The sequence below is a fragment of the Coffea arabica genome, chromosome 9e (assembly GCF_036785885.1).
Source record: "Coffea arabica cultivar ET-39 chromosome 9e, Coffea Arabica ET-39 HiFi, whole genome shotgun sequence".
NCBI lineage: Eukaryota > Viridiplantae > Streptophyta > Magnoliopsida > Gentianales > Rubiaceae > Coffea > Coffea arabica.
The window spans coordinates 6,841,549-6,866,846 of record NC_092327.1 but is presented as its reverse complement, the minus strand read 5'-3'; the positions used below and the strand labels follow the sequence as shown (position 1 = coordinate 6,866,846).

The 25,298-nt window shown below is 38.1% G+C and overlaps 1 protein-coding gene across 19 annotated transcripts; it reads left to right on the top strand.

Annotated features, from left to right (window-relative positions):
• The first annotated feature begins 3,985 nt into the window (after positions 1-3,985).
• On the top strand, positions 3,986-24,951 carry LOC113710405 (uncharacterized). Of its 19 annotated transcripts, none has more exons than XM_072065894.1 (9): positions 3,986-6,533; positions 6,873-6,953; positions 7,039-7,189; positions 7,892-8,127; positions 8,973-9,162; positions 19,959-20,021; positions 23,648-23,717; positions 24,361-24,394; positions 24,877-24,951. In XM_072065894.1, exons 1-2 carry the CDS (start codon positions 4,397-4,399, stop codon positions 6,944-6,946), a joined length of 2,211 nt encoding a protein of 736 aa, XP_071921995.1. In that variant the 5' UTR covers positions 3,986-4,396; the 3' UTR covers positions 6,947-6,953; positions 7,039-7,189; positions 7,892-8,127; positions 8,973-9,162; positions 19,959-20,021; positions 23,648-23,717; positions 24,361-24,394; positions 24,877-24,951. The 19 variants fall into 19 exon arrangements, 16 of the variants coding, with proteins under 16 accessions (XP_071921995.1, XP_071921991.1, XP_071921992.1 ...); XM_072065890.1 differs by lacking the exon at positions 24,877-24,951 and adding an exon at positions 24,006-24,071 and having other exon boundaries at positions 24,361-24,807; XM_072065891.1 differs by lacking the exons at positions 19,959-20,021; positions 24,877-24,951 and adding an exon at positions 24,006-24,071 and having other exon boundaries at positions 24,361-24,807.
• The last annotated feature ends 347 nt before the right edge of the window (positions 24,952-25,298 follow it).

Here is a 25,298-nt window from a genome sequence, read left to right as displayed (position 1 = left end):
ATTGATTTTAGAGCAGATTCCTTGTTATCAAGATTCAACAAAGGAAAAAGGTTGACCATATTTTGTTTGACATTTTTGCCCCTTTACTATATTCCTCCACTCCATATTGACCCTGTTACCGGATGAGAAACCGCTGAAATTCGGTAAAATGACTTCGCTGGAGAGTTTTTGCGAGTTTAGTGACCTTTTCGGCCACAAAAAAAGTTTAGTGACCGGAGGGTGCCATTTTTAATAGTTTAATGACCTTTTGGACCATTCACTCTTATTATTATTTGTTAATTTTATCTTATCATTTTATTTTTTTTAATTTGTTAATTTGCTCACTTTTCAGCATTACTAATTTATGACAAGTTTTAACCTTTTTTCCTACCTTTCCAAAATGAAATTTTAAATTTACACATGAAAAAAATACTAGAGGTTCAAAAATTTGCATTAAGTTTATATGTTAACTTTTATAATATTTAGTTCAAATTTTTATATTCTTATTGTTTAGTTATTAAATAGTGTGTAATTTTGCAACATAGAGTATGGATGGAGAAAAAATTAATAATTAAGTTTATTAAACATTATAAGTAAATATTTAAAACTAATGATGGATGTAAAGAATGATATAAATTGATAGCTTAGTTAACAAAAATGAATTTAAATGAGTTTGTAAAAATGAATTCATGCAAGTTGGTGGATTAACTTTGAACTAGGAGGCGATCACCGTGCTTGCGCACGGTGGTAAAGTGTAAATCTGCCCAGGATCAAACGCTAGATAACATTTGTTGTTATGTAATCAGTGTTCAAAAGTGTGCTGTGAAGTCATTTGTTATCGGATTAAATTAAGAGATCGTGTTAATGATCCATGGCATAGAAAAGAGCGGAAAGGGTATTATATAAAGTGTATTCGTGAATAAGGTTGATATTTGTAAGGTTAAGTTTAAAATAGCGAACTTCTATTTAAAGGGAAAATAAAGTAGCAAGGATTCTTGAGCAATCCTGTCTAGCCGAGAAGGAGTGCGCTTTCTTTGTCTGCTAGACCGGCTTGAAACAGCATCTGTAGGACCAATATTGATGTCATCAGGAACCGCAATAATTAGGTGGCTAAAAGAACAGACATCGATAAATTAGCACAAGAAACTAATGGACAACCTGTGCCGGACGAAACTGTAGATAACAAAGCACGCTCTATAGTTTCAGGAGCTAATGCTTCGCAAAGCTGGCTGGGGGTTGACGCCATACATGCCAAAGAATGATCCACAGGTTGAGAAGCTGGTGCTTCACGAAGCTGGCCAATGGAAGGAACAACAGCTTGACCATGCGAACACTGGCCAGAACAACGAGGAATAAGTACACTTGCTTCCACCTGGACCAAAGGTGCAGCCTGAGAGGTGGCAACAGGCTCAAGCACATGATCTAAAGCGGAAGGGAGCAGCTTTCTTCTCTTCGCAGCATAAGACTGCTGTCGTCGGCGCAAAAGATCATTCTTGTTATCCTGGGGCATTTCCCGGCAGCGCTTGCGACGCCTTACATTTCTATCCATGGAACTCGAGAGCGCTAAGCAAACAGTGGAAGCCACTTCAAAACACAATGTCCTTGAAAGAGAAGCAATGAGCTTCCCAACAAGGGAGGATATGAATCCACCAGTAAGGCATTAGTGAAAGAAGCAAACAAAAAGAGATAGCAAAGGAAGGAGGGGAAAGCAAGAGTAACAGCAACGTTCGGCTATCCAACAGTGCATGCATGGAATAATGTGCAAAGTACACACGGGTAGTGAATGGGTGGTGAATGGGTTTCAATGAAGGAATGAGCGGATCAAGTACAGAGGACACAAACGAAATATAAATAAAGGAAAAAGCCAGTAATGATGCAGGACACAACTAAATGCACGAGGATGAAGAGCTGCATCTTTCGCCCTTAATGATGCAGAACACAACTAAATGCGCGGAAGAGCAGCTAAACAGCAATAACCAGCACAAAACAGGAAAATAACAAACTACGCAGGGAACAGAATGGAATACAAACGAAAACAAGATACAAGAATAGAAAAAGGAGCGTAAAAAAAGAATAGAATAGGTACCTTCTTTGGGTAATAACAGAAAGAACAACGCCGAAGATGACGGCAACGGGAGGGAAAATGGACAGTATTACGGGCTAAATGAACGCAAGAGCAAAGAGAGTGCAAGTAAACAACGTACGCTGCAGAAGAGGAGACAAAGAAGATGGCGCACAGGTACAAAGAGATAAGGCCAGAGGTTGAATAATAATAAGGGCGAAAGATGCAGCTCTTCATCCTTGTGCAGAGAAAGAACCGCTAAGAATATATGAAAAGTAGAGAAGAAAATGCACGGGAAGGTAGCAAGAGAGATCTTGGAAATCAAAGGAATCATTAGGTTCCGCCGATAATACAGAGCATGCTAGCAGAATTTAATGCTAAATAAATATAATGATCATGTCCAAAGAGGGGATTCTAAAGAACCGCCGGAGAATCTTTAAGCCCAGAGGTTGTATAGGCAGGCCAGAGGTTGTAGAAGAAAATGCACGAGAAGCTAGCAAGAGAGGTCTTGGGAATCAAAAGAATCATTAGGTACTTCCGCCACTAATACAGAGCATGCCATCAGAATTTAATTCTAAAAAAGAATGATCGTGTCCAAAGAGGGGATTCCAAAGCACCGCTGGCTACAAGCAGTCCGTTGTTTATGTAGAGACTTAAGACTTAAAAGCGCAATCATGCTTCCTGAGTTCCAAAGCAAGGGAAAAAGTGGGCAGGGCGGTTGGGATTTAGAAAAAAGGCAAAATAATGAAAAGAAAAGGAAAAAAAAAACAGCAATACAACTCTTTCACACGTGAAACTCACATGGAGGACGACCAAACTATCGAACCATCTTCCCGGTTTATACTACATATTCTAATAAAGCTAGAACCGATGAATGGAGAATCCATAATCCATCCCACATATCATACCGGAAAGCAACTGCAGGAACCATCAAAATGGGGACCCATCATCTGCTATCCCCATTCCCCACATATCTTTCTTTTTTTGGGCTTTTGATGATGGCAGCCGACTGCTCGACACAGGCCGGCAGCCATCATATTTATAAGAAAAAGTTGCACGTGGCTGCCGGGCTGACAACCCAGAAATTTTTTAAAATTTTTTTTTTTAGTGCCAGGCTAAATCAGCCATAGTTTTGTACTATAACTCTGTCAGAACTTTATTCTTGAGATTTTTTTTTCGAACAATATTCTGAGCAATTAGCAATTACAATTTTGATTCCAAGTGTTTGAGGTATGAATGCTTTTAGTCATTAAAGTTTGGATCAAAACAAATGTAGTCTCAAATATTTTAGTTTTTATGCATATTTAGTCCCAATGACTTACTTTTACCGTTTACTATTGGAATTTGGTCATATGCTAGCAACTAATTTTCAAAAAAATAGAAAAACCTAATAAAAAAATTGCTAGCCATAATCTCTGTAATAAAGATGAGTAATTAGTCTTTTTGAAACAAAGTAATTAGTCTTTAACCTAAATTTTTGTTAATTGAATTTTTGTATTATTGGGCTAAAGACTAATAACAGGCGATCTACAGTGAATAATTAATTATCTTTTACTACAATTTATGGCCAACAACATTTAGTTCAAGTTTAAAATTCTTTTAAAAAAATTAATTACTGTTATGTAGTAGTATGTGATCGGATTGCAATAGCAATTGGTAAAAATTAGTCAATAAGATTAATGGGCAAAGATTGAAATATTTGGAACTACATGTACTTTCTTCCAAATTTAGGGATTAGAAATGCTTATGCTTCAAATATTTGAATCCAAAACTGCAATTTTTTCAATATACAAGAGAGTTTTGGTCTAAACCTTTTTCTCTTTGAAAATGAATTTTTGGGATATTATATTTTGAAGTGGGCTGCAAAAGTTAAAAAGAAAGAAAGAAACAAAAGCCCAAGTGAGGGATGTAAGTGAGACTTTTCAAAATTCAAGAGTGCCAAGTGGCACTGTTAGAAACCTCAAGGGAGGTTTCTGAAGTTATCCCTTCTATCTTTACATACTTTGTCCAGCTTCAAGCAGCCTTGAGTTTCCGTTGCCATCTCCGCCCTCGAGTCTGCCTTTCGTCCTCCTTTGCTCCCGCTCCTCTCCAAATTCCACCACCACCAGCCGCCGTGCATATGATGTGAAAGCCTCCTCGTCCTCTTTGCCCTTTTAATTTTCCTTCTCCTTCTCTTGAATCACTGCCACCCAATTGCTGTTTAGTGAAGGGTCTTCAAAGAGAGAATTTTGGGTTAAAGGTTGATTTGTTATGGCTGTCTTTCTGTGCAATTCCCAAGTCGATTTCAATAGCTGAATTGGAAAGGTGAGTTCTGAAATTTCTCATTCGACCACCACTCAGCATCCACTTAGTATTATGCTAAAAAGATCAAAGCATTTGCCTCATCCTCGTCGAAAAACCCAATCTTTACCCTTCAAGAATGTAGTTTCTGCAATTTTGATTAGTGGGATTTGCAGTAATAGTACCAATAATATTGCCAAAGCTGCAGCTTCAGAATCTGAAAATGAATGGGAAAGTTTGCTCAAACCATTTGACCTCAAACAGCTTAAGAAAGTACTCAGTAAAATTACCCCTTATCAGCTTAGCAAGTTTCTGGCTCTTCCTTTGGATGTGCCCACATCCTTGGAGCTATTTCGGAAGGCTAGTGCCCAGAAAGGCTATTGTCACACTTTTGATGTGTACTATACTTTGATTGATAAACTTGGTGCTGCTAAGGAGTTTAAGGCTTTAGATAAACTGTTATTGCAGATGAAGGAGGATGGGATAGTTTTCAGGGAGTCCCTCTTCATTATGATCATGAAGCATTACGGTAGAGCTGGTTTACCTGGTCAAGCCACTAGGTTGCTTTTGGATATGAGGAAGATATTTTCTTGCGAACCAACGTTTAAATCGTATAGTGCTGTGTTGGGAATTCTAGTGGATGGTAATTGTCCTAAAGTTGCTGTTAATGTCTTTTATGAAATGCTTAACAAAGGTGTCTCCCCTAGCGTTTCATGTTTCGCCAGAGTAATAAAAGCGCTATGCATGATTAATGAAGTGGATTCTGGGTGTTCACTTCTGAGAGACATGACGAAACATGGGTGTGTGCCCAATTCTATAGTTTACCAGACATTGATTCATGCACTTTCCAAGGCCAATAGAGTAGGTGATGCCTTGAGGCTTTTGGAGGAGATGTTTCTTATGGGCTGTATACCAGATACCAATACTTTCAATGATGTTGTAACTGGCCTTTGCCATTCCAGTCGAATTCATGAGGCTGCCAAATTGGTTGATCGAATGCTTGCTCGGGGTTTTGCCCCTGATGCTATAACGTATGGAGTTTTGATGCATGGTTTTTGCAGAACAGATCAAATAGATGAAGCCAGGGCCCTGCTATACAGAGTGCCCAATCCCAATATTGTTCTGTTTAACATTTTGATCAAGGGATTTGTGGCCTCTGGTCGTTTTGATGAAGCAACAGCTCTTATCAGGGAGGGCCTGATGAATGTTGGCTTGCAGCCGGATATTTATACATATAACATCTTGATTCATGGCCTTTGCCAAAAGGGTTGTTTGGTGTCAGCTTGTGAAGTTCTTGAGGAGATGTCAATCAAGGGTTGTAAGCCCAATGTGATCACATATACTATTCTGATTGGGGGATACTGTAATGAAGGACGTTTAGAGGAGGCTAATGAACTTTTGATTGAGATGTCATCGCAAGGTCTTAGTTTAAATGTAGTCGGATATAACTGTCTTGTCTCTGCTTTGTGCAAGGATGGAAAGATCCAGGAGGCATTAGAAACTTTTGGTGATATGTCAAGAAATGGATATAAACCAGATATATTTACATTCAACTCTTTAATATTTGGGTTTTGCGTGGTTGATAAGATGGAAGAGGCACTTAGCATGTATCGTGATATGTTGCTTGAGGGGGTTATTGCCAATACTGTTACCTACAACACATTGATACATGCTTTCCTGAAAAAAGGTGCAATCCACGAGGCCCTTAAGCTTGTAAATGATATGTTGTTTAGAGGATGTGCCCCTGATGAGTACACATATAGTAGCCTTCTACATGCACTGTGCAAAGATGGTGCTGTTGAGAAAGCATTGGGACTTTTTGAGGAAATTTTGAGAAAGGGAGTCTATCCTAATAACATATCCTGCAACATTTTAATCAATGGCTTGTGCAAAATTGGCAAGGTACAAAAGGCACTTGAATTTTTAAGAGAGATGATTCATCGTGGATTGACACCTGATATAGTTGCATACAACACTTTGTTAAATGGTCTATGTAAGTTGGGTTGTGTTCGAGAAGCAACAAGCCTTTTTGATAAATTGCAGTTTGAAGGCATTAGTCCGGATCCCATCACGTATAACACTCTTATAAGTTCCTATTGTAGAATGGGCATGCTTAATGATGCCCATATGCTCTTAAATAGAGGCGTGGCCTGTGGATTTATACCTAATGAGGTGACATGGCATATCTTAGTCAGGAACTTTGTGAAAAAGGGTACACAAGAGAATCAAACATTTTCTGGATATTCCAACTGTTTATTTTAGTACTCATTATGTGAATGTTCTTGTGGGGAATCCATTATGAAATTCTTTTGCTTTGCTGAAAAAACCATTATAATTATTGGGATTGTTTTAGCAATCCCAGTTGTTTAAGGAAGCCATATAGCATACATTGGAAACAATCCCAGTTGTTTGAGAAAGTCATATAGCATAGATTGGATAGATGCATATATACTTTAGTCAACTTTAACTAGGTTTGCATCCATTGAAGTTTTAGCTGCAATCTGTTGAAATGCTCAATGCGGCTTCAGACCTGACTGTTGTATGGGCACAGGGTTCGAAACCTGCACTTCTTCAAATTATAACTATATAAAAAGCATCATGGTTTGCTACCATAACATGGACTGATTATACGGTAATTTCAAGTAACTCTGGTGGCTTTTGTATTAGACTGAGTTTGCCTATAAAGACAGTTGTTGTTGTAACTGTTGTTCCTTTAGTTCCTGCAGTGAGTGGCCGGTGCAAGAAGGTCTGTTGGAACTGCTGACTGATTGCTGCTTTTGAGAGAGCTTGCTTACCAGATCAGTTAGGCCAAAGAGTTTTGTGCGAACTACAGATTCTGGAGATTTACCCGGATACTTAAACTCTGTGGTGAGAATATAAGTTTCTTGATTTTTGCTTCACCTCCAGCTTACATGTGTGTATGAATTGTTTACATGCATGTATAAATTTACATGTATAATTGATTAGATTCAGGCAGAGCATATGACTGGCATATGCACATGAATTATTGGCTTTGGTCTTATTAATTCATTACTGACAGTTGAGGGTTGCATGGTTATGAATTGCTTTTTTTTTTGTGGCTCTTGATGCATTTGCTTATATAATTGAGTATTGTGTTTGACATAAACAAGTGAGGCCAGAGGTTTGCCGTGCATATCCACATGAATTATTGGTTTTGCGCTTATGAATTTGTTACTCACAATTGAGGTTTCATTTACTTGATTTGCTTGTTCTGCTTTTGATGCCTTCCGTATTATAATTGAGGCCTGTATTTGACATGAACAAGTGAGGTTAGTGGTTTCTGTTGAGTTACAATTGTGATAAATGATAATGAAAGCTTAGGTCTGGTTCTTTTGGAAGGTAAATTCTTCACTCTATCTCTGCCCTGATCGTATATTTTTGCTGTACTGTAGTTCTGTTGCTGCATGCAGATTGACTGTGGGTGTTGAATTTATTGATCTGTCAATAAGATTCTGTGTGTGCAGTTGATTAAAGTTATGCATACCACATGATTTATATATTTACAAGGCTCATTTGACCGATTGCTGTGAATTTTTGTATGATATTCAGGGCTGGTCTCCTTTGATCAATACTAGATCAATGCTAGATGGTTGAAAGCAGTTAAGAGTTATCCATGTTACCAGCTATACTTGGTCTTCCTACAACTGATCTGAAATTAAACTGAAGAATGGTAAACCAAACTTATAACTGGGATTCAGGGAATCAGATTTGTGTGCATGTTGACTGAACTATAATTACATTACGGTGCAAGAAAAACAGCTAGACTTATTTCTCTGAACGAGAAGGTCAACTTTCTAATCTTGTTTCGTTTCTTTACTTTTGTATATCCAAATTCGCAAATGTATTGGTTTATCTTAACATGGGGTAATTGATAGTTTGTTGATATGTGTCTCAATGATGGACATTCTATCAAATCTGATTTATAAAGGCAGTATTAGATGTAGATGGATTACAGTTAAGCATCTAATTCATCCTTTTCTCTGAAGTCTATTTGACTTAGAACATAGAAGCTACTTTGCAGAATCCTGAAGCAAAAAGAAACATGTGAAAGGGTGTTTATAGTATTCATCAGGGTGAAAGTTTAAAAGAGGTGTGGGTTGCCTACAGGATTTTGAGTTCTTAAATTTCTCTGATTATATAACAAATGGAGCAGTAACACGTGTTGCGATGCTTCACTTCATAAAGCAACCAGCTGAAGACGAATGCTTCACTTCAGCCAACTCCTAATCCAGCAAAGCACCATGTGGAGGGTGATATGTCAAAGCCTTCTTGCACCTCAACCTCTAGAATTCTCTCATTACTTCCGTGATTTCATCTCTTTCCCATCTTACATATGTCTCTTCCTCTGCCTCTGTTGGCTAATCACTACCAGCGTCACTGCTGCCACCACCACTGAAGAATAAACTCAAATAAAGAAAAACACAGCTCTCCAACCTCAGTCACCTCCAAAACCACCACCACCACCACCACCACTGAAGAATAAACCCTAAATTAGCTGCTAACTATCGAACAAAGCTTGTGCTGAGAAATGAGATTGCTACAATAGAATTTAGACCATATATAATTTATTTGTTGAGTAATTTGGTATTTGGATCATTTAGTCATCATGCATTGATGCCTTTCTCTACAGACTCAGTTAGAGACATGATGAAGAATCCACTGTGTTTGGTCCAGTTCCACAGTTTCCACTTTCTGCCCCACTCTATCCGTCGTCAACTATTATCCATCAATCACTGACGAACAAACTGTTTAAAGTTCCTCGCCTAATTCTCCACAAAGCTTTCAGATCGCAAATCCTCCTCTTCTTGCATTCGTAACTGGTAGGCTTTCTCTTGATTAATCTTGTATTATATAAGATTTTGACAAATTTTGAAGTAGATGAGACATGTCATTATTTTAGTATTGTACTTTTTCCTCTTTGCATAGCTACTATGTTTTGCTTTTTCTGATTATTTGCATTTTTAGCACTTACTTTTCTTTCTTCCGAGTGTGTTTCCTGAAATGCATGTTGCAGTTGAAACCTTCTTCAAAAGTAAGCTCTTCTCATCATTTTTTATCTGTCATATGAGGGTGATGAATCCATGAAGCTATCTATGATGTAGGTCTTTCAATTTCTTCAGACTTTTGCCACCTTTTTTTAATCTTTTCCATCAAATATTTCAGATAGTTACAATGCTGAACAAAAATTCAAGTATAATAGGATGGAACATTCATGAGATTTTGACTTGCAGGCATGATATATTATGTAGGTTAAACTTCTTTTTCTTTGTCGATGACTTATATTTGCTTATATAATTGAATGAGGTGCACTTTCTTATTGAAGATATTAAGCTTTTGCAGGACTAGTGAGACTACAAAAATCAAATGTTTTTCCTTTGCTTCACTGATCTTTTTCTTAGTGGAGAACGTCATTTCTTCTCTTCTCCTTGGTGCACTTTATTGGAGATGAGTTATTAAAAGTGAGATTGTGACGCCCCTACTTCTCCCAAGAGCGAATCCGAGCGTATCGGCGGGACGCCTGCTTAACTCGCGTTAGGACTCAAAAACACAGAACAATAAAAACTAGATAAATCAAAAGAGTACTATTCACAATATATACAACCCCAAAAGAGTTCTATTTACATCTTCAAAAGGAGTTATCCAGACTACTACATTATCCTATGCTAGTAATCAAAAGTAGAAAGTAGACCCAAAGAGGGGTCCTTATTCAGATCATCAAAACAAGAAGAAACATCTTAATTGTTTGGCTATTATAAACCAAGCCTAACTATTTTAGTGATAAGTTTCCCGCATCGGCACCTGTTAAGGAAAACCAAGGGAAAGGGGTAAGTTATATGCTTAGTAAGTAAACAGGGGTAAAAACGTAAGGTTCACATTAAAACGAACAATTACGTCACAAAGATGTCAAATCGAAAATATAAAAGTAACAACACAAGTTAAGAATACAGGTTGGCTCCAAAGTCACGTCATGTGCCATGTATGACCTCCTGTCGACCACCGATAAGGGTTTGTAGAACTGCACTTGTACTCCCACTTAACACCTTATCGTCCTTACTGGTCAGTTATCTCATGAAATGGCTCGAGCAAACGAAACGAAATTGAACTTGATTCACAAGTTCGGTTCACAAACTTGGTTCACAGAACCACAAACTTAGTGACCTTAATACTAGGTTGGACTGATTTCGACCAAACCCTGGCCGGCTCGAATAGTCCGTCTAGGTCTTGAGATCGGGTCCCACAAAAGTCACATCGAACTACAAGTTCAAGGGGTTCAACACCAAAATAATTCATATATACACATCTCATAAAGAAGCACAAGTGCAAATTAGGGTTTAGGTCGAGTGTGATCAAGTACACCATCGCCTAAGTACCCTCTCATCCACATGAAAGCACATAAGCAAGTTATGCACAAAAACGACTTGAATACTTACACAAAATACAAAGATAGCACAAGGGCGAAAATCACTTCGCATGTGATAGCTAGTAGGCCTCACTGGCTCCGTCTAGCTCGCCACCGTCTGTAATAGAAGGTTGCACCACATTATTACACAAACCACTACTAAAGTGCGTATATCAAGTAAAACGGCAAAATGGGCACATGCACGCGCGGAAACGGCCGGCAAACGGAAACGGGTAGATTTGGCACCTAGAACTGTTTTGATCAATTTTCAAGCTACGGTTATCGGATCGAAGTGCATGAGGTACCGTTGCGAAGCTAAGAAGAAGGGCTACAACTTTCATGAAGACACCTCAAGCCAGATCTTAATGGGACTAGGACAAAAATGCACAAGACAGTCCCAGCCGTTTCAATTCAGGTTACCGAGCAGGCCCTGTTTGAACGACTATAACTCATGACTCAGAGATCGGAATCAAGAAATTCCAGAGGCGTTGGAAAGTTCATTTCTAAGGCTATAACTTTTGTGTTTTGACCAAAAGTTGAATCAGTACAGAGTATAGGGAAAAACGGGTCCAAAGTTCCTGTCAGAACTGTCCAACTTCAAAGGCAATTCTGACACCCGATTTTGTTTTGGGTATAACTAGAGTTACGGAACTCGGATTTGGACGCACTTTATACCGTTTTGAAACTGAAACAAAAAACTTTATACGCACTTTATACCATTTCTAATTCTTTGACTAAGTTTATATCATAAGATTTGTTAGATAATCCTAAGAAATAAACAAAACAAAAACCAAAAGGAGAAAGAGGGAGAGAGGGCCGAAACTTGAAGCTTGAGAGGAGAAGAAAAATTTCAGTTTCAAAACGGTATAAAGTGCGTTCAAATCCGAGTTCCGTAATTTTAGTTATACCAAAAAAAAAATCGGGTGTCAGAACTGCTTTTGAAGTTGGATAGTTCTGACAAGAAGTTTGGACCCGTTTTTCCCTATGCTCCGTACTGATTCAACTTTTGGATAAAACACAAAAGTTATAGCCTTATAAATGAGCTTTCCAAAGCCTTTTGAATTTCTTGATTCCGATCTCTGAGTCATGAGTTATAGTCGTTCAAACAGGACCTGCTCGGTAACCTGAATTGAAACGGCTGGAACTGTCTTGTGCATTTTTGTCCTAGTCCCAATGAGATCTGGCTTGAGGTGTATTCATGAAAGTTGTAGCCCTTCTTCTTAGCTTCACAACGGTACCTCATGTACTTCGATCCGATAATCGTAGCCTGAAAATTGATCGAAACAGTTCTAAGTGCCAAATCTGTCCATTTCCGTTTGCCGGCCGTTCCTGTTTTCGTTTGCCATTTCCGCGCGTGCATGTGCCCGTTTTGCCGCTTTGCTTGATTTATGCACTTTAGTAGTGGTTTGTGTAATAATGTGGTGCAACCTTCTATTACAGACGGTGGCGAGCTAGACGGAGCCGGTGGGGCCTACTAGCTATCACACGCGAAGTGATTTTCGCCCTTGTGCTATCTTTGTGTTTTGTGTAAGTATTCAGACCGTTTTTGTGTATAACTTGCTTATGTGCTTTCGTGTGGATGAGAGGGTACTTAGGCGAGGGTGTAATTGATCACACTCAACCTAAACCCTAATTTGCACTTGTGCTTCTTTATGAAATGTGTATATATGAATTATTTTGGTGTTGAATCCCTTGAACTTGTAGTTTGGGGTGACTTTTATGAGTCCCGATTTCAAGATCTAAACGGACTATTCGAGCCGGCCGGGGTTTGGTCGAAATCAGTCCAACCTAATCTTAAGGTCACCAAGTTTGTGGTTCTGTGAACCGAGCTTGTGAATCAAGTTCAATTTCGTTTCGTTTGCTCAAGCCATTTCGTGAGGTGACAGGCCAGTGAGGGTGATAAGGTGTTAGGTGTGAGTACAAGTGGAGTTCTACGGACCCTTATCGGTGGTCGACGGAGTGTCAACAGGAGGTCATACATGGCACATGACGTGGCTTTGGAGCTAACCTGTATTCTTAACTTGTGTTGTTACTTTTATATTTTCGATTTGACATCTTTGTGACGTAATTATTCATCTTAATGTGAACCTTACGTTTTTACCCCTGTTTACTTACTAAGCATATAACTTACCCCTTTCCCTTGGTTTTCCTTAACAGGGGCTGACGCGTGGAATAATTGGCACTATCACTAGAATAATTAGGCAAACAACTAAGATGTTTTTTCTTGTTTTGGTGATCTGAATAAGGACCCCTCTTTGGATCTACTTTCTACTTTTGATTACTAGCATAGGACAATGTAGTAGTTTAGATAACTCTTTTTGAGGATGTAAATAGAACTTTTTTGGGGTTGTATATATTGTGAATAGTACTCTTTTGATTTATCTAGTTTTTGTTGCTTTGTCTTTTTGAGTCCTGGCGTGGGGGCGTCACAGGTGGTATCAGAGCGCCTAGGTTAGAGGATTTGAGTAATTGGGACATACATGATAGGCATTAGGAATATGTGATTCTATTTAAGATGAATGATATATTTTAAGCTGAAATATCGAAGAACTGACCAAATAATGTTTTGTAGGTATGGAGGCCGGAGAACCTAGTGGATCGGGACCTGAACCGAGACCTCTAAGTGCAGGGGGCCCGGTGAACCAGGTATTACGCCGGCGTGTGCTTCGATATCAGAAAAGGTTTGGGGGGCCGTATACGTTGTGCTCACCTTTTTGCCAAATGGACCGGCCATGTGAGTGTCGATACATATTCGGTTATCCCGAAGAGGTCGTCCTAGCAGTGGACGACGAGCGACGTCGCCTGAGGAAGGCGGCTGATCGTTTGGCTAGACAGCTGGAGGAGGTTAGAGAAATTGCCCACGAGCAGGCTATGCACATTAGGGATTTGGAGCAGGGCCTCCGAGTTGAGGTGGAAAGGACGGACGCTATTCGTCGTCAGCTCTATGACACACACCAGCACCTCTTCGCTATGAAGGGGCAACTGAGGGAGAGGGCTCGGGTATCATGCTGGACTGTGATGTCCTGTTAGATGTGGCCGCGGAGGCACTACCACGAGCTACCGGCCCAGAGCTGATGGACGAGATGAACACTTTTGGTTCCGTTGGGGATTGGGGCCATAGGGAAGGCGCGTAGGGCCGTTGTTGGGATTTCCTTTTGACTATCTGGCATGTTTGTTTTTGTTATAACCAGTATGCCTGGTTTCTTTTGTTATCTGATGGTTGACTATATTTTTGGAGCCGAAGTGCTAATGTAAATAATGGGTTTTGTACCGACCAGATGTCAGATAACTTGTATATCTTTTAGTGTGACTTTGTAAATATATGTATATATTTGAATATAATCTTTTGAATTTATATTTTGCGTGTCTTTTGTGCATATGCTTTGTGTTTTTTATTTTGTTCATAGTTTGAATAATAAGTACACGTTAAGTTTCGATTTATAGACTTTTGAACCTAAATGGACTCCGATAGTCGAGATAGAGGTAGAAGGTGAGGACGAAACCCCGAAGGAGAAAATGAGAACGAGCCGGATCAGGTAGCCTGAGTTATTGTCGTTTACGCATAGTGCTGTTAACTAGCCCGAATGTGAGATTCTGGTTCTGTAATTTGAAATTTTGACCTGGATACACTACGAACTGGACTGAGTGGTCTTCATCAAAGTTGTAGGCCTTTATCTTAGTTTCGAAACGGTATAAATAACACCTTAATCCGATAAGTGTATCTTCGGTTGTGTCCGTTACGCAAAACAACGTCAAATCTGTCTTTTGTTTATTAACTCAAACTTCATTTTCGGACATTTTCCTAGGTTGATTTTGTACTTGTACGACATTGAGCCGATTGAACAGCTATTGAAATGGGATGATTTTGTGTGTGATTTTGGGACGGATTGAGAAAAAGAATGAAGCCATAAATGGCTGAAAAATAGGTAAATACGAAGGGCATGCTGCCCAAATTTGCACTCGAGAACTAGGTAAGGATTTGATAACGAATACCACTTGAACCATCTAGGATATTTACGTCTTCTCTTATTAAGGTATATAAGTTAGAATTCGACCGGAACTTGTACCCTTGGAAAAATGAAATTTTCAACTAATAGAAATACATTTTCTTTGTTATTTCGACTCAAATGAAGATTTTAAAGTTTTACGAGTGAGCATAAGTTTTACAAATATTTTACTTATGTCATTTGGTTTAAATATACTCTTTTCACTACCAAAACCCTATTTATACTTTGTACTAGTACGTATTCGCATTTTCTTTGAATCACTTAAATCTTTGATGGTTGAAGCATAATGTGTTCTTTTGATTATATTAGGGTTCCTTGGTGATTAAGGGTGTTATCCGGAAGGATACTTTGGACGTTATTTTGTGTAAATAGGTGAGTGTTCTTTGTTTGATATGTTTCCATGAAATATATGATTTGTTGTGGATATTTGATTAAATGATAAATGTTTGTTACAAATGAAGTTTCCTAGGCGAGTGTGTACTTTATCGCACTCAACCTGAATGAATGTGAAATTTTCTATGATTAAATGATTAAATGCTAGTTGCGCATGAATGTAAGCCGTTTGGTTGAACTGGACCCTTGCCCTTCGTTGCCGGTCAACTCGAGTCAGAAGCGGACTCGGTCGGGCGATTTGGTGACCCTGGGTGAAAGTTTGGTATACTCGAGTATTACCACGTTGTCGGGTGGAGTCTGGCTAATGTCCAGAAGGGAGAAGATTGAAATGAATGAACGAGTGACAATGTCAGTGGAGGGGTTTTCGTGTACAAATTGCATTTTAAAATGATTGGAGGAATAAGGAAATGAAAGGTGAATGAAGGAACGAAAGGCTCCATGTGAGGATGTATCCTTTTAATGAATGTGTTACCATTGTTTTATATTGTTAATGTTTCTTGAATTACGTGTTGTTACATGACTAATGTTCTTGTTTAAGTTGATTATGTGTCTGGAATCTCACTGAACTTTTAGCTCATTCCGTTAATTTTGTTTTCCTTACAAAGGATGCGAGTAAGGGCGAAAGACCTATATAGAATAACATCGTCTAGTCCTTTTGAAATTGTCCATTTGTACCCGCTCTAGTGTTTGATTAGGGTTGGAAGTATTGGAACTTAAATCTTTTGTTATATTTGGGTTGTATTTTTTTGCGAGAAAGAAATGAATATAAGTATGCGTTTCAACTTTGGGAATTGGTTTTGTTTTACTTTTTCTCGAGGTTTTATCTTATTTTGTTGAAGTAAATGAAAGAGTCCCGGCGAGAGTTGGGCAGAGCGGCCGCTGAACCCTTTGGTTCGCCTTAGGGGGAGGTGGGGCCGTCACAGTTAGTCCTTAAGCGAACACACCATTTAAATTTGAAGCATAAGCTATAAGCTATGAACCAAGTATCCGCACTATGCTTATTATAGCAACTACTAATAATGTGGTGCAAAAACTTGTGACGGCCCCACCTCCCCCAAGGCGAACCAAAGGGTTCGGCGGCCGCCTGCCCAACTCTCGCCGGGACTCGTTCATTTACTTCAACAAAATAAGATAAAACCTCGAAGAAAAGTAAAACAAAACCAATTCCCAAAATTGAAACTCATACTTATATTCATTTCTTCCTAGTGCATACTTATACTCGAGTCAGAAGCGGGTACAAAGTTGAAACGCATACTTATAATCAAGCACTAGAGCGGGTACAAATGAAAAATTTCAAAAGGACTAGACGATGCTATTCTATATAGGTCTTTTGCCCTTGCTCGCATCCCCTGTAAGGAAAACAAAACTAACGGAATGAGTTAAAAGCCCAGTGAGGTTCCAGACACATAATCAACTTAAACAAGAACATTAGTCATGTAACAACACGTAATTCAGGAAACATTAACAATATAAAACAATGGTAACACATTCATTAAAAGGATACATGCTCACATGGAGCCTTTCGTTCCTTCATTCACCTTTCATTTCCTTATTCCTCTAATCATTTTAAAATGCAATTTGTACGTGAAAACCCTTCCGAGTATACCAAACTTTTACCCAGGGTCACCAAATCGAGTATACCAAACTTTTACCCAGGGTCACCAAATCGCCCGACCGAGTCCGCTTCTGGCTCTAGTCGACCGGCAACGAAGGGCAAGGGCCCAGTTCAGCCAAACGGCTTACATTCATGCACAACTAACGTTTAATCATTGAAAATTTCACATTCATTTAGGTCGAGTGCGATAAAGTACACACTCGCCTAGCAAAATTCATTTGTAACAAATATTTATCATTTAATCAAATATCCACAACAAATCATATATTTCATGGAAACATATCAAACAAAGAACACTCACATATTTACGCAAAATAACGTCCAAAGTATCCTTCCGGATAACACCCTCAATCACCAAGGAACTCTAATATAATCAAAAGAACACATTATACTTCAACCATCAAAGATTTAAGTGATTCAAAGAAAATTCGAATACGTACTAGTACAAAGTATAATAGGGTTTTGGTAGTGAAAAGAGTACATTTAAACCAAAGGATATAAGTAAAATATTTGTAAAACTTAGTCTCACTCGTCAAACTTTAAAATCTCCATTTGAGTCGAAGTGACAAAGAAAACGTATTTCTATTAGTCGAAAATTTCATTTTTCCAAGGGTACAAGTTTCGACCGAATTCTAATTTATATGCCTTAATAATAGAATACGTAAATATCCTAGATGGTTCAAGTGGTATTCGTCCTCAAATCCTTACCTAGTTCTTGAGTGCAAATTTGGGCAGCATGCCCTTCGTATTTACCTATTTTTCAGCCATTTATGACTTCATTCTTTTTCTCAATCCGTCCCAAAATCACACACAAAATCATCCCATTTCAATAGCCGTTCAATAGGCTCAATGTTGTATAAGTACAAAATCAATCTAGGAAAATGTCCGGAAATGAAGTTTGAGTTAAGAAACAAAAGACAGATTTGACGTTGTTTTGCGTAACGGACACAACCGAAGATACACTTATCGGATTAGGGTGCAATTTATAATGTTTCGAAACTAAGATAAAGGCCTACAACTTTGATGAAGACCACTCAGTCCAGTTAGTAGTGTATCCATGTCAAAATTTCAAATTACTGAACCAAAATCTCACCCGAAAATTTTCCCATTTTCTAGACCTTATTTTATTTTTGCCTACATTTTTATACTTGCCTTTACAATATTAAAGTTTCTATGCATTTTTATAAGCAAGTACAGTTTTAAATCATTTTCCTAGTATGAGTTAGTGTACGTTAAATTTGAAACGCATTATAGACGTGGGACCCGCTAGTGCGATAAATTTTGGTGATTAAGAGTGAGTTTTAGATTATATTAAGAATATGATTAGAAGTGATAATAATAAGGTAGTGAATTACAAGTTAAAACCCTAGTATATGCGATTTAGGGAAAATCAGTTCAAACCGACGAGTGCCGTTCACTACCGATTGAACACACAATTTTTATCAAGTTAATCTCTTTGATATTAGAGCTTAAATATCAGCTCAAAATCTGATCTTGAGGGCCGAAATTTTTGACTTGGAAAACAAGAGAAAAGAAAAAAAATTTGGATTAACCAAAGTGTGACACTTGTTGGTTACTTAGAGACCTTTGACCAAGCCAATTTTCTTTACTTCTTATTTTCACTTTGGCTCCATTTCTTCACCATTTTTCCTTGGTTTGGCCGAGAGCAAGAAAGGGAGAAAGAGTGAAGAGAGCTTTCCATTTCAACCTTGAATCAAGCCTTGTGAGTGAAAATAAGAACAACTAAACCGATTAACTTGTAAATTGGAAGCTTGGGAAGCTTAGGGAACTAAAAATTTTAAGGGGAAGTGAAGGAGAACACTAGCAAGCTCTGGTTTTGAGGTAAAATGGCTGACGACTCTTTTCTTTTCCCTTAATCATGTTGGAGTTGTTTAGTATTTGTGATTGTGATGCTTAAATCAAGGGAATTTGGATGATTGGGGTGATGCATTTGAGTTACAGTTTGAATGATTCCCTTCTCATACTTGTTGTATGGATGGTATATGATGTATATAAGCTTGTATATGAGGTGGTAGTGATGGTTTTAAACTAGAAATGTGAATTGTACTTTGACTTCCTAAATTTCCAGAATTTAATTTCTTGCATACCCTGTTCTGCCCGGTTCTAGTTCACCATGTTAAAGGCTGAATTATGCTTAACCTAAAACATAAAAGTTGTAGAGAATGATGTTTTATAGTTGCCTGCAAAATTTCATCTCAATCGGAGCAACGTAGCCTATGAAAAGACCGAAATACCCTGACTGCCCTTGGTGACTCCAGTGATCAATTTTGGATATTTCACCAATCTAGTCGTGTCTTTTCACCATGATATGTACTGAACTAGTATTTATCCAAAACATGAAAGTTGTAGTACTATGTCTTAGCTTTCCAACGCCCCTGAGAACACCTCAATCGGACTTCGGTAGCCTGAGTTATTGTCGTTTACGCATAGTGCGGTTAACTAGCCCGAATGTGAGATTCTGGTTCTGTAATTTGAAATTTTGACCTGAATACACTATGAACTGGACTAAGTGGTCTTCATCAAAGTTATAGGCCTTTATCTTAGCTTCGAAACGGTATAAATTGCACCCTAATCCGATAAGTGTATCTTCGGTTGTGTCCGTTACGCAAAACAACGTCAAATCTGTCTTTTGTTTCTTAACTCAAACTTCATTTCCAGACATTTTCCTAGGTTGATTTTGTACTAGTACGACATTGAGCCTATTGAACGGCTATTGAAATGGGATGATTTTGTGTGTGATTTTGGGACGGATTGAGAAAAAGAATGAAGCCATAAATGGCTGGAAAATAGGTAAATACGAAGGACGTGCTGCCCAAATTTGCACTCGAGAACTAGGTAAGGATTTGAGGACGAATACCACTTGAATCATCTAGGATATTTACGTCTTCTCTTATTAAGGTATATAAGTTAGAATTCGGCCGAAACTTGTACCATTGAAAAAATGAAATTTTCGACTAATAGAAATACGTTTTCTTTGTCATTTCGACTCAAATGGAGATTTTAAAGTTTTACGAGTAAGCATAAGTTTTACAAATATTTTACTTATGTCCTTAGGTTTAAATATACTATTTTCACTACCAAAACCCTATTTATACTTTGTACTAGTACGTATTCTCATTTTCTTTGAATCACTTAAATCTTTGATGGTTGAAGCATAATGTATTCTTTTGATTATATTAGGGTTCCTTGGTGATTGAGGGTATTATCCGGAATGATACTTTGGACGTTATTTTGCGTAAATAGGTGAGTTTTCTTTGTTTGATATGTTTCCATGAAATATATGATTTGTTGTGGATATTTGATTAAATGATAAATGTTTGTTACAAATGAATTTTGCTAGGCGAGTGTGTACTTTATCGCACTCAACCTAAATGAATGTGAAATTTTCAATGATTAAATGATTAAATGCTAGTTGCGCATGAATGTAAGCCGTTTGGCTGAACTGGGCCCTTGCCCGTCGTTGCCGGTCGACTCGAGCCAGAAGCGGACTCGGTCGGGTGATTTGGTGATCTTGGGTGAAAGTTTGGTATACTCGAGTATTACCACATTGTCGGGTGGAGTCTGGCCAATGTCCAGAAGGGGGAAGAATGAAATGAATGAACGATTGACAATGTCAATGGAGAGGTTTTCGCGTACAAATTGCATTTTAAAATGATTGGAGGAATAAGGAAATGAAAGGTGAATGAAGGAACAAAAGGCTCCCTGTGAGCATGTATCCTTTTAATGAATGTGTTGCCATTGTTTTATATTGTTAATTTTCCTGAATTATGTGTTGTTACATGACTAATGTTCTTGTTTAAGTTGATTATGTGTCTAAGGAAAACCAAGGGAAATGGGTAAACTATATGCTTAGTAAGTAAACAGGGGTAAAAACGTAAGGTTCACATTAAGACGAACAATTACGTCACAAAGATGTCAAATCGAAAATAAAAAAGTAACAACACAAGTTAAAGATACAAGTTGGCTCCAAAGCCACGTCATGTGCTATGTTTGACCTCCTGTCGACACTCCGTCGACCGCCGATAAGGGTCTGTAGAACTCCACTTGTACTCCCACCTAACACCTTATCACCCTCACTGGCCAGTCACATCACGAAATGGCTCGAGCAAATGAAACGAAATTGAACTTGTTTCACAAGCTCGGTTCACAAACTTGGTTCACAGAACCACAAACTTGGTGACCTTAAGACTAGGTTGGACTGGCTTCGACCAAGCCTCGGCCCGCTCGAATAGTCCGTCTAGGTTTTGAGATCGGGCCCCACAAAAGTCACTCCGAACTACAAGCTCAAGGGGTTCAACACCAAAATAATTCATATATACACATCTCATAAAGAAGCACAAGTGCAAATTAGGGTTTAGGTCGAGTGTGATCAAGTACACCTCGCCTAAGTACCCTCTCATCCACACCAAAGCACATAAGCAAGTTATACACAAAAACGGCTTGAATACTTACACAAAACACAAAGATAGCACAAGGGCAAAAATCACTTCGCGTGTGATAGCTAGTAGGCTCCACCGGCTCCGTCTAACTCGCCACCGTCTGTAATAGAAGGTTGCACCACATTATTACACAAACCACTACTAAAGTGCATAAATCAAGCAAAACGGCAAAACGGGCACATGCACACGCGGAAACGGCAAACGAAAACGGAAACGGCCGGCAAACGGAAACGGGCAGATTTGGCACCTAGAACTGTTTTGATCAATTTTCAGGCTACGGTTATCGGATCGAAGTGCATGAGGTACCGTTCTGAAGCTAAGAAGAAGGGCTACAACTTTCATGAAGACACCTCAAGCCAGATCTCAATGGGACTAGGACAAAATGCACAAGACAGTCCCAGCCGTTTCAATTCAGGTTACCGAGTAGGTCCTGTTTGAACAACTATAACTCATGACTCAGAGATCGGAATCAAGAAATTCTAGAGGCGTTAGAAAGCTCATTTATAAGGTTATAACTTTTGTGTTTTGACCAAAAGCTGAATCAGTACAGAGCATAGGGAAAAATGGGTCCAAAGTTCCTATCAGAACTGTCCAACTTCAAAGGCAGTTCTGACACTCGATTTTGTTTTGGGTATAACTAGAGCTACGGAACTCGGATTTGGACGCACTTTATACCGTTTTGAAACTGAAACAAAGATCTACAAGTCTTATGAAGACCTCAACACCCAGTTCCTTCGTTATCAATGTGAACTGAGCACGGTCAGAAGCAAAATCAAGAAACTTAGCACAATTCAGAGTTTAGAACAGAAACGAGGGTTTTGGCCATAACTCAGGCTACACAGATCCGTTTGACCTGAAATTTTGCAGGCACAACAAGCACTTAAGAAGATATAATTTTCATGTTTTGGGCAAACCCTAAATCAGTACGTAGCACAAAGAAAAATGTAGCCAAAGTTCAGATTCTGGGCTGCCTTGTTTTCCAGTTTAACCGGTTTCGCACGTCGCAAACGCATGGTCCGTTGCTATGGTTCTCATGCAAGTTTTCTAACCAATTTCATACCAAATAAACACACATATACCAGCTCCTACATCTTACACAACTAATCCAAAGATTCTCCATGAAATTCCACAAAAACTTTCCAAACACGAACCACAATTTTGAACCTAGCGTTATATACATCACTTAACCTAATCCAACCATTACTTAGCCAAACCCTATCCAACCAAACCCTAACCAAGCTAATACACCCTATCTTAACCTAGGGTTTTTTTATTCAAACCAGCCCTTGCTATCAACCAACCAAACAAATGAGGCAAATCATCAAACATATCAATTGCAAGTTAAACAACACAAGATTAGAACTAATTCACATGTGCATCATTAAACCCTAACTAGGGCAGCCATAACCAAAAGTTTTGGAGCAATAAACCACCAATATAATCCATGGAAACATCTCACCATCACTTCATAAGCCATATTAAGGCTCAACAACAACCATACACTTCATTTCCAACCATCTCAAAAATCATAAACCAAACTTAAACTTGCAAGAGCTTTCTTACCTTCAAACAAGGTTGATAAGGGTGCAAACTACTACAACAAGCTCTCAAAGAGGTTCCTCCAAGCTCCAACTTCAAGATTGATGGACAAAAGTTGATGCACCAAAGAAATTTTTCTTCTCTTCTCAAGCTTCAAGTTTCGGCCCTCTCTCCCTCTTTCTCCTTTTGGTTTTTGTTTTGTTTATTTCTTATGATTATCTAGCAAATCTTATGATATAAATTTAGTCAAAGCATTAGAAGATATTTTCCCTAATAACCAATCACATAAAAGCTTCAATTTTGCTCTTTAGCCCTTACACTCCAACTTTGCATGTGATCAACTCTTGCCCCTAAACATTTGAACTTCTTACTTTTTACTCCATAGGATCTAAACTTAATCTAGTCCAAACTAATTAATCTTACTTAGTTTCTCTACTAATCACCCCACTAACTTAGTCATCTGTATTTAACCATGTATTAACATACACAAATGCAAGTAAACACCAAACTTTTTGTCATGGGAAATATTAAGGGTTTAAACCCAACTTAGGATTCTAATAAATCATAACACTAGAGATTTTTTTCTAGTTTAGGGTTTTCTAAGGTTTTAAACTTACTTAACCTATATAAAATGGATCAGATCTTATACTTACCTGTACGAAAACACACACTAGCATAACTACAACTCGAACTTATGATTAATACAAAAACTAGGGTTTCAATTCCTAACCCAAATTAGGGTTTTCTAATTAGCCCTAAAACCCAATTTTACCGCACAAATAATTCATCTCACATACTATCAAACTTAAGGACTAACCGGGGTCTCACAGAGATGTTATTGATCTGTCTCTGGTCCCTGCTGATGAGCTCAAGTTCCTTCTCTTTTGACAGCTTGATGTATCAGCTGTGCTATTGGTTGTCATCAACTATCGTGCCAATTGGTTGAATTTGAAGGCCAAAGGTTTGTTTTACTGAACCTTTATTTTTACTCATTAAATTGCATGTGTTATTTCCTTGTGCTACTAGATTCCTTAGCACCATGCATGTTGATAATTATCTCTTCATTTCAAGTCGTAACAATTGAGCATTGCATCATTTTCTCCTACATTCTTTCCCTTAATTGTGGCTAATTCCTTGGACTTATTCTATTAGCCTTGGAAATCTAACTTTCTAACTCAATGACTTAACAAATTGGTTCTTTCTGGAGCTTTGTAAAATGTCTAAATGAGACAAGGTGATAACATTGTAGGTTGTCTATTGATTAAGTATGGGAGAGCTTTGGTTATGTTAAACTGGAGCATTGAAGCTTAATATGGTACTTTTCTTTGGATGCATTATTTTCTTTGATAAAGTTTAGCTTTATGCCTTTTTATTTGTGAGACTTTTACCTTTACCTTCTATGCGTATATCTTTCCAAAAACTTAGGCTTGATTTTAAAAATAAAAAGATCGGAACTAGAAAGCCTTTTAATAAATGCATCTGTCAATTTTAACTCTATTGAAGCTGGAAAATAGAGTGAAGGAGCACATGTTGTTTCATGCTTAATGTGGCATTTCCCCTCCCGTTCTACACAATAACAACCTGAACTCTTGTACCCTTTACAGGAAACAGATGAGCATCGGAAAAATGTACCTTGGGGTAAGTTTTTTCTCATTCTCTAGGAATTGCTTGTTTATATTAATCTTTTCTTTCTTTCAACTGCTCTTGAAAGATTTTGATTTCTTGAACAAAAGAAGAATTAGAGAGCCAGATTAGTTGACTTGTTAAGTTGGTCAACTGACTGATTCACTGCCAAAACCTTGTTATATGATGTGTGCTTGTTGCTTCCTGATGAACTTTTTTTTTTTTCAAGTGTAACAAAAGCTTGATCAGATAATGATACTTTGTGTTATTGTATGTATTTAGATATGAGGATAACAGATATGTAACCCCACCAAAGGTTCATTGTACTCTAGATGGATAATAGTCATTCTCAGGTCCTTAGCTTAACTTTGTACTTCAGTGAATTGGTCAAACTATTACAAATAATGTGAAATTTTGCTTTAGTTTTCTGCACGAGACTAATATATGGCAAATAGTAGCTCCCTATAACTGTCATTTATGCGAAGACCAATTTGTAGATGCAGGGACACTACTACTTTGCATTGGCGGCAATAGGGATAATACATTGCAGTGAATCTGAGTATGATATATTTCTCCAGGTTGTTCCTAACTATTGTTTAGTACTTCCCAAGTAATTCTCGTACTAATGCATTCCCACGAATATATAAGAAATTTGCAACAAATTCAAGAAAAAATCCAGGCACTTCGCAGCATACTCAGACAGAAATCTGGGCATCCTCTTTTTTTGTAAAACTAGTCTATATATATATATATGACGACCCTTGGTCTGTGAGAGTGTTAGCAAAACTTGATTTCAGTTTTTGTGACACCAAAATTGCCCTTAACACCAATAAATAGACAATTTACGTTGCATTTCCTTAATAATTAATAAGAATTATGTAACAGTTACAAAGAAACATTCCCCTGAGTTGTGGTGAAT

Coding starts and splice junctions, on each gene's coding strand:
- LOC113710405 (XM_072065894.1), top strand. CDS start 4,397: ATGCTAAAAAGATCAAAGCATTTGCCTCATCCTCGTCGAAAAACCCAA. Junction 6,534..6,872: donor CAGGAACTTTGTGAAAAAGG/GTACACAAGAGA, acceptor GTATGGGCACAG/GGTTCGAAACCTGCACTTCT.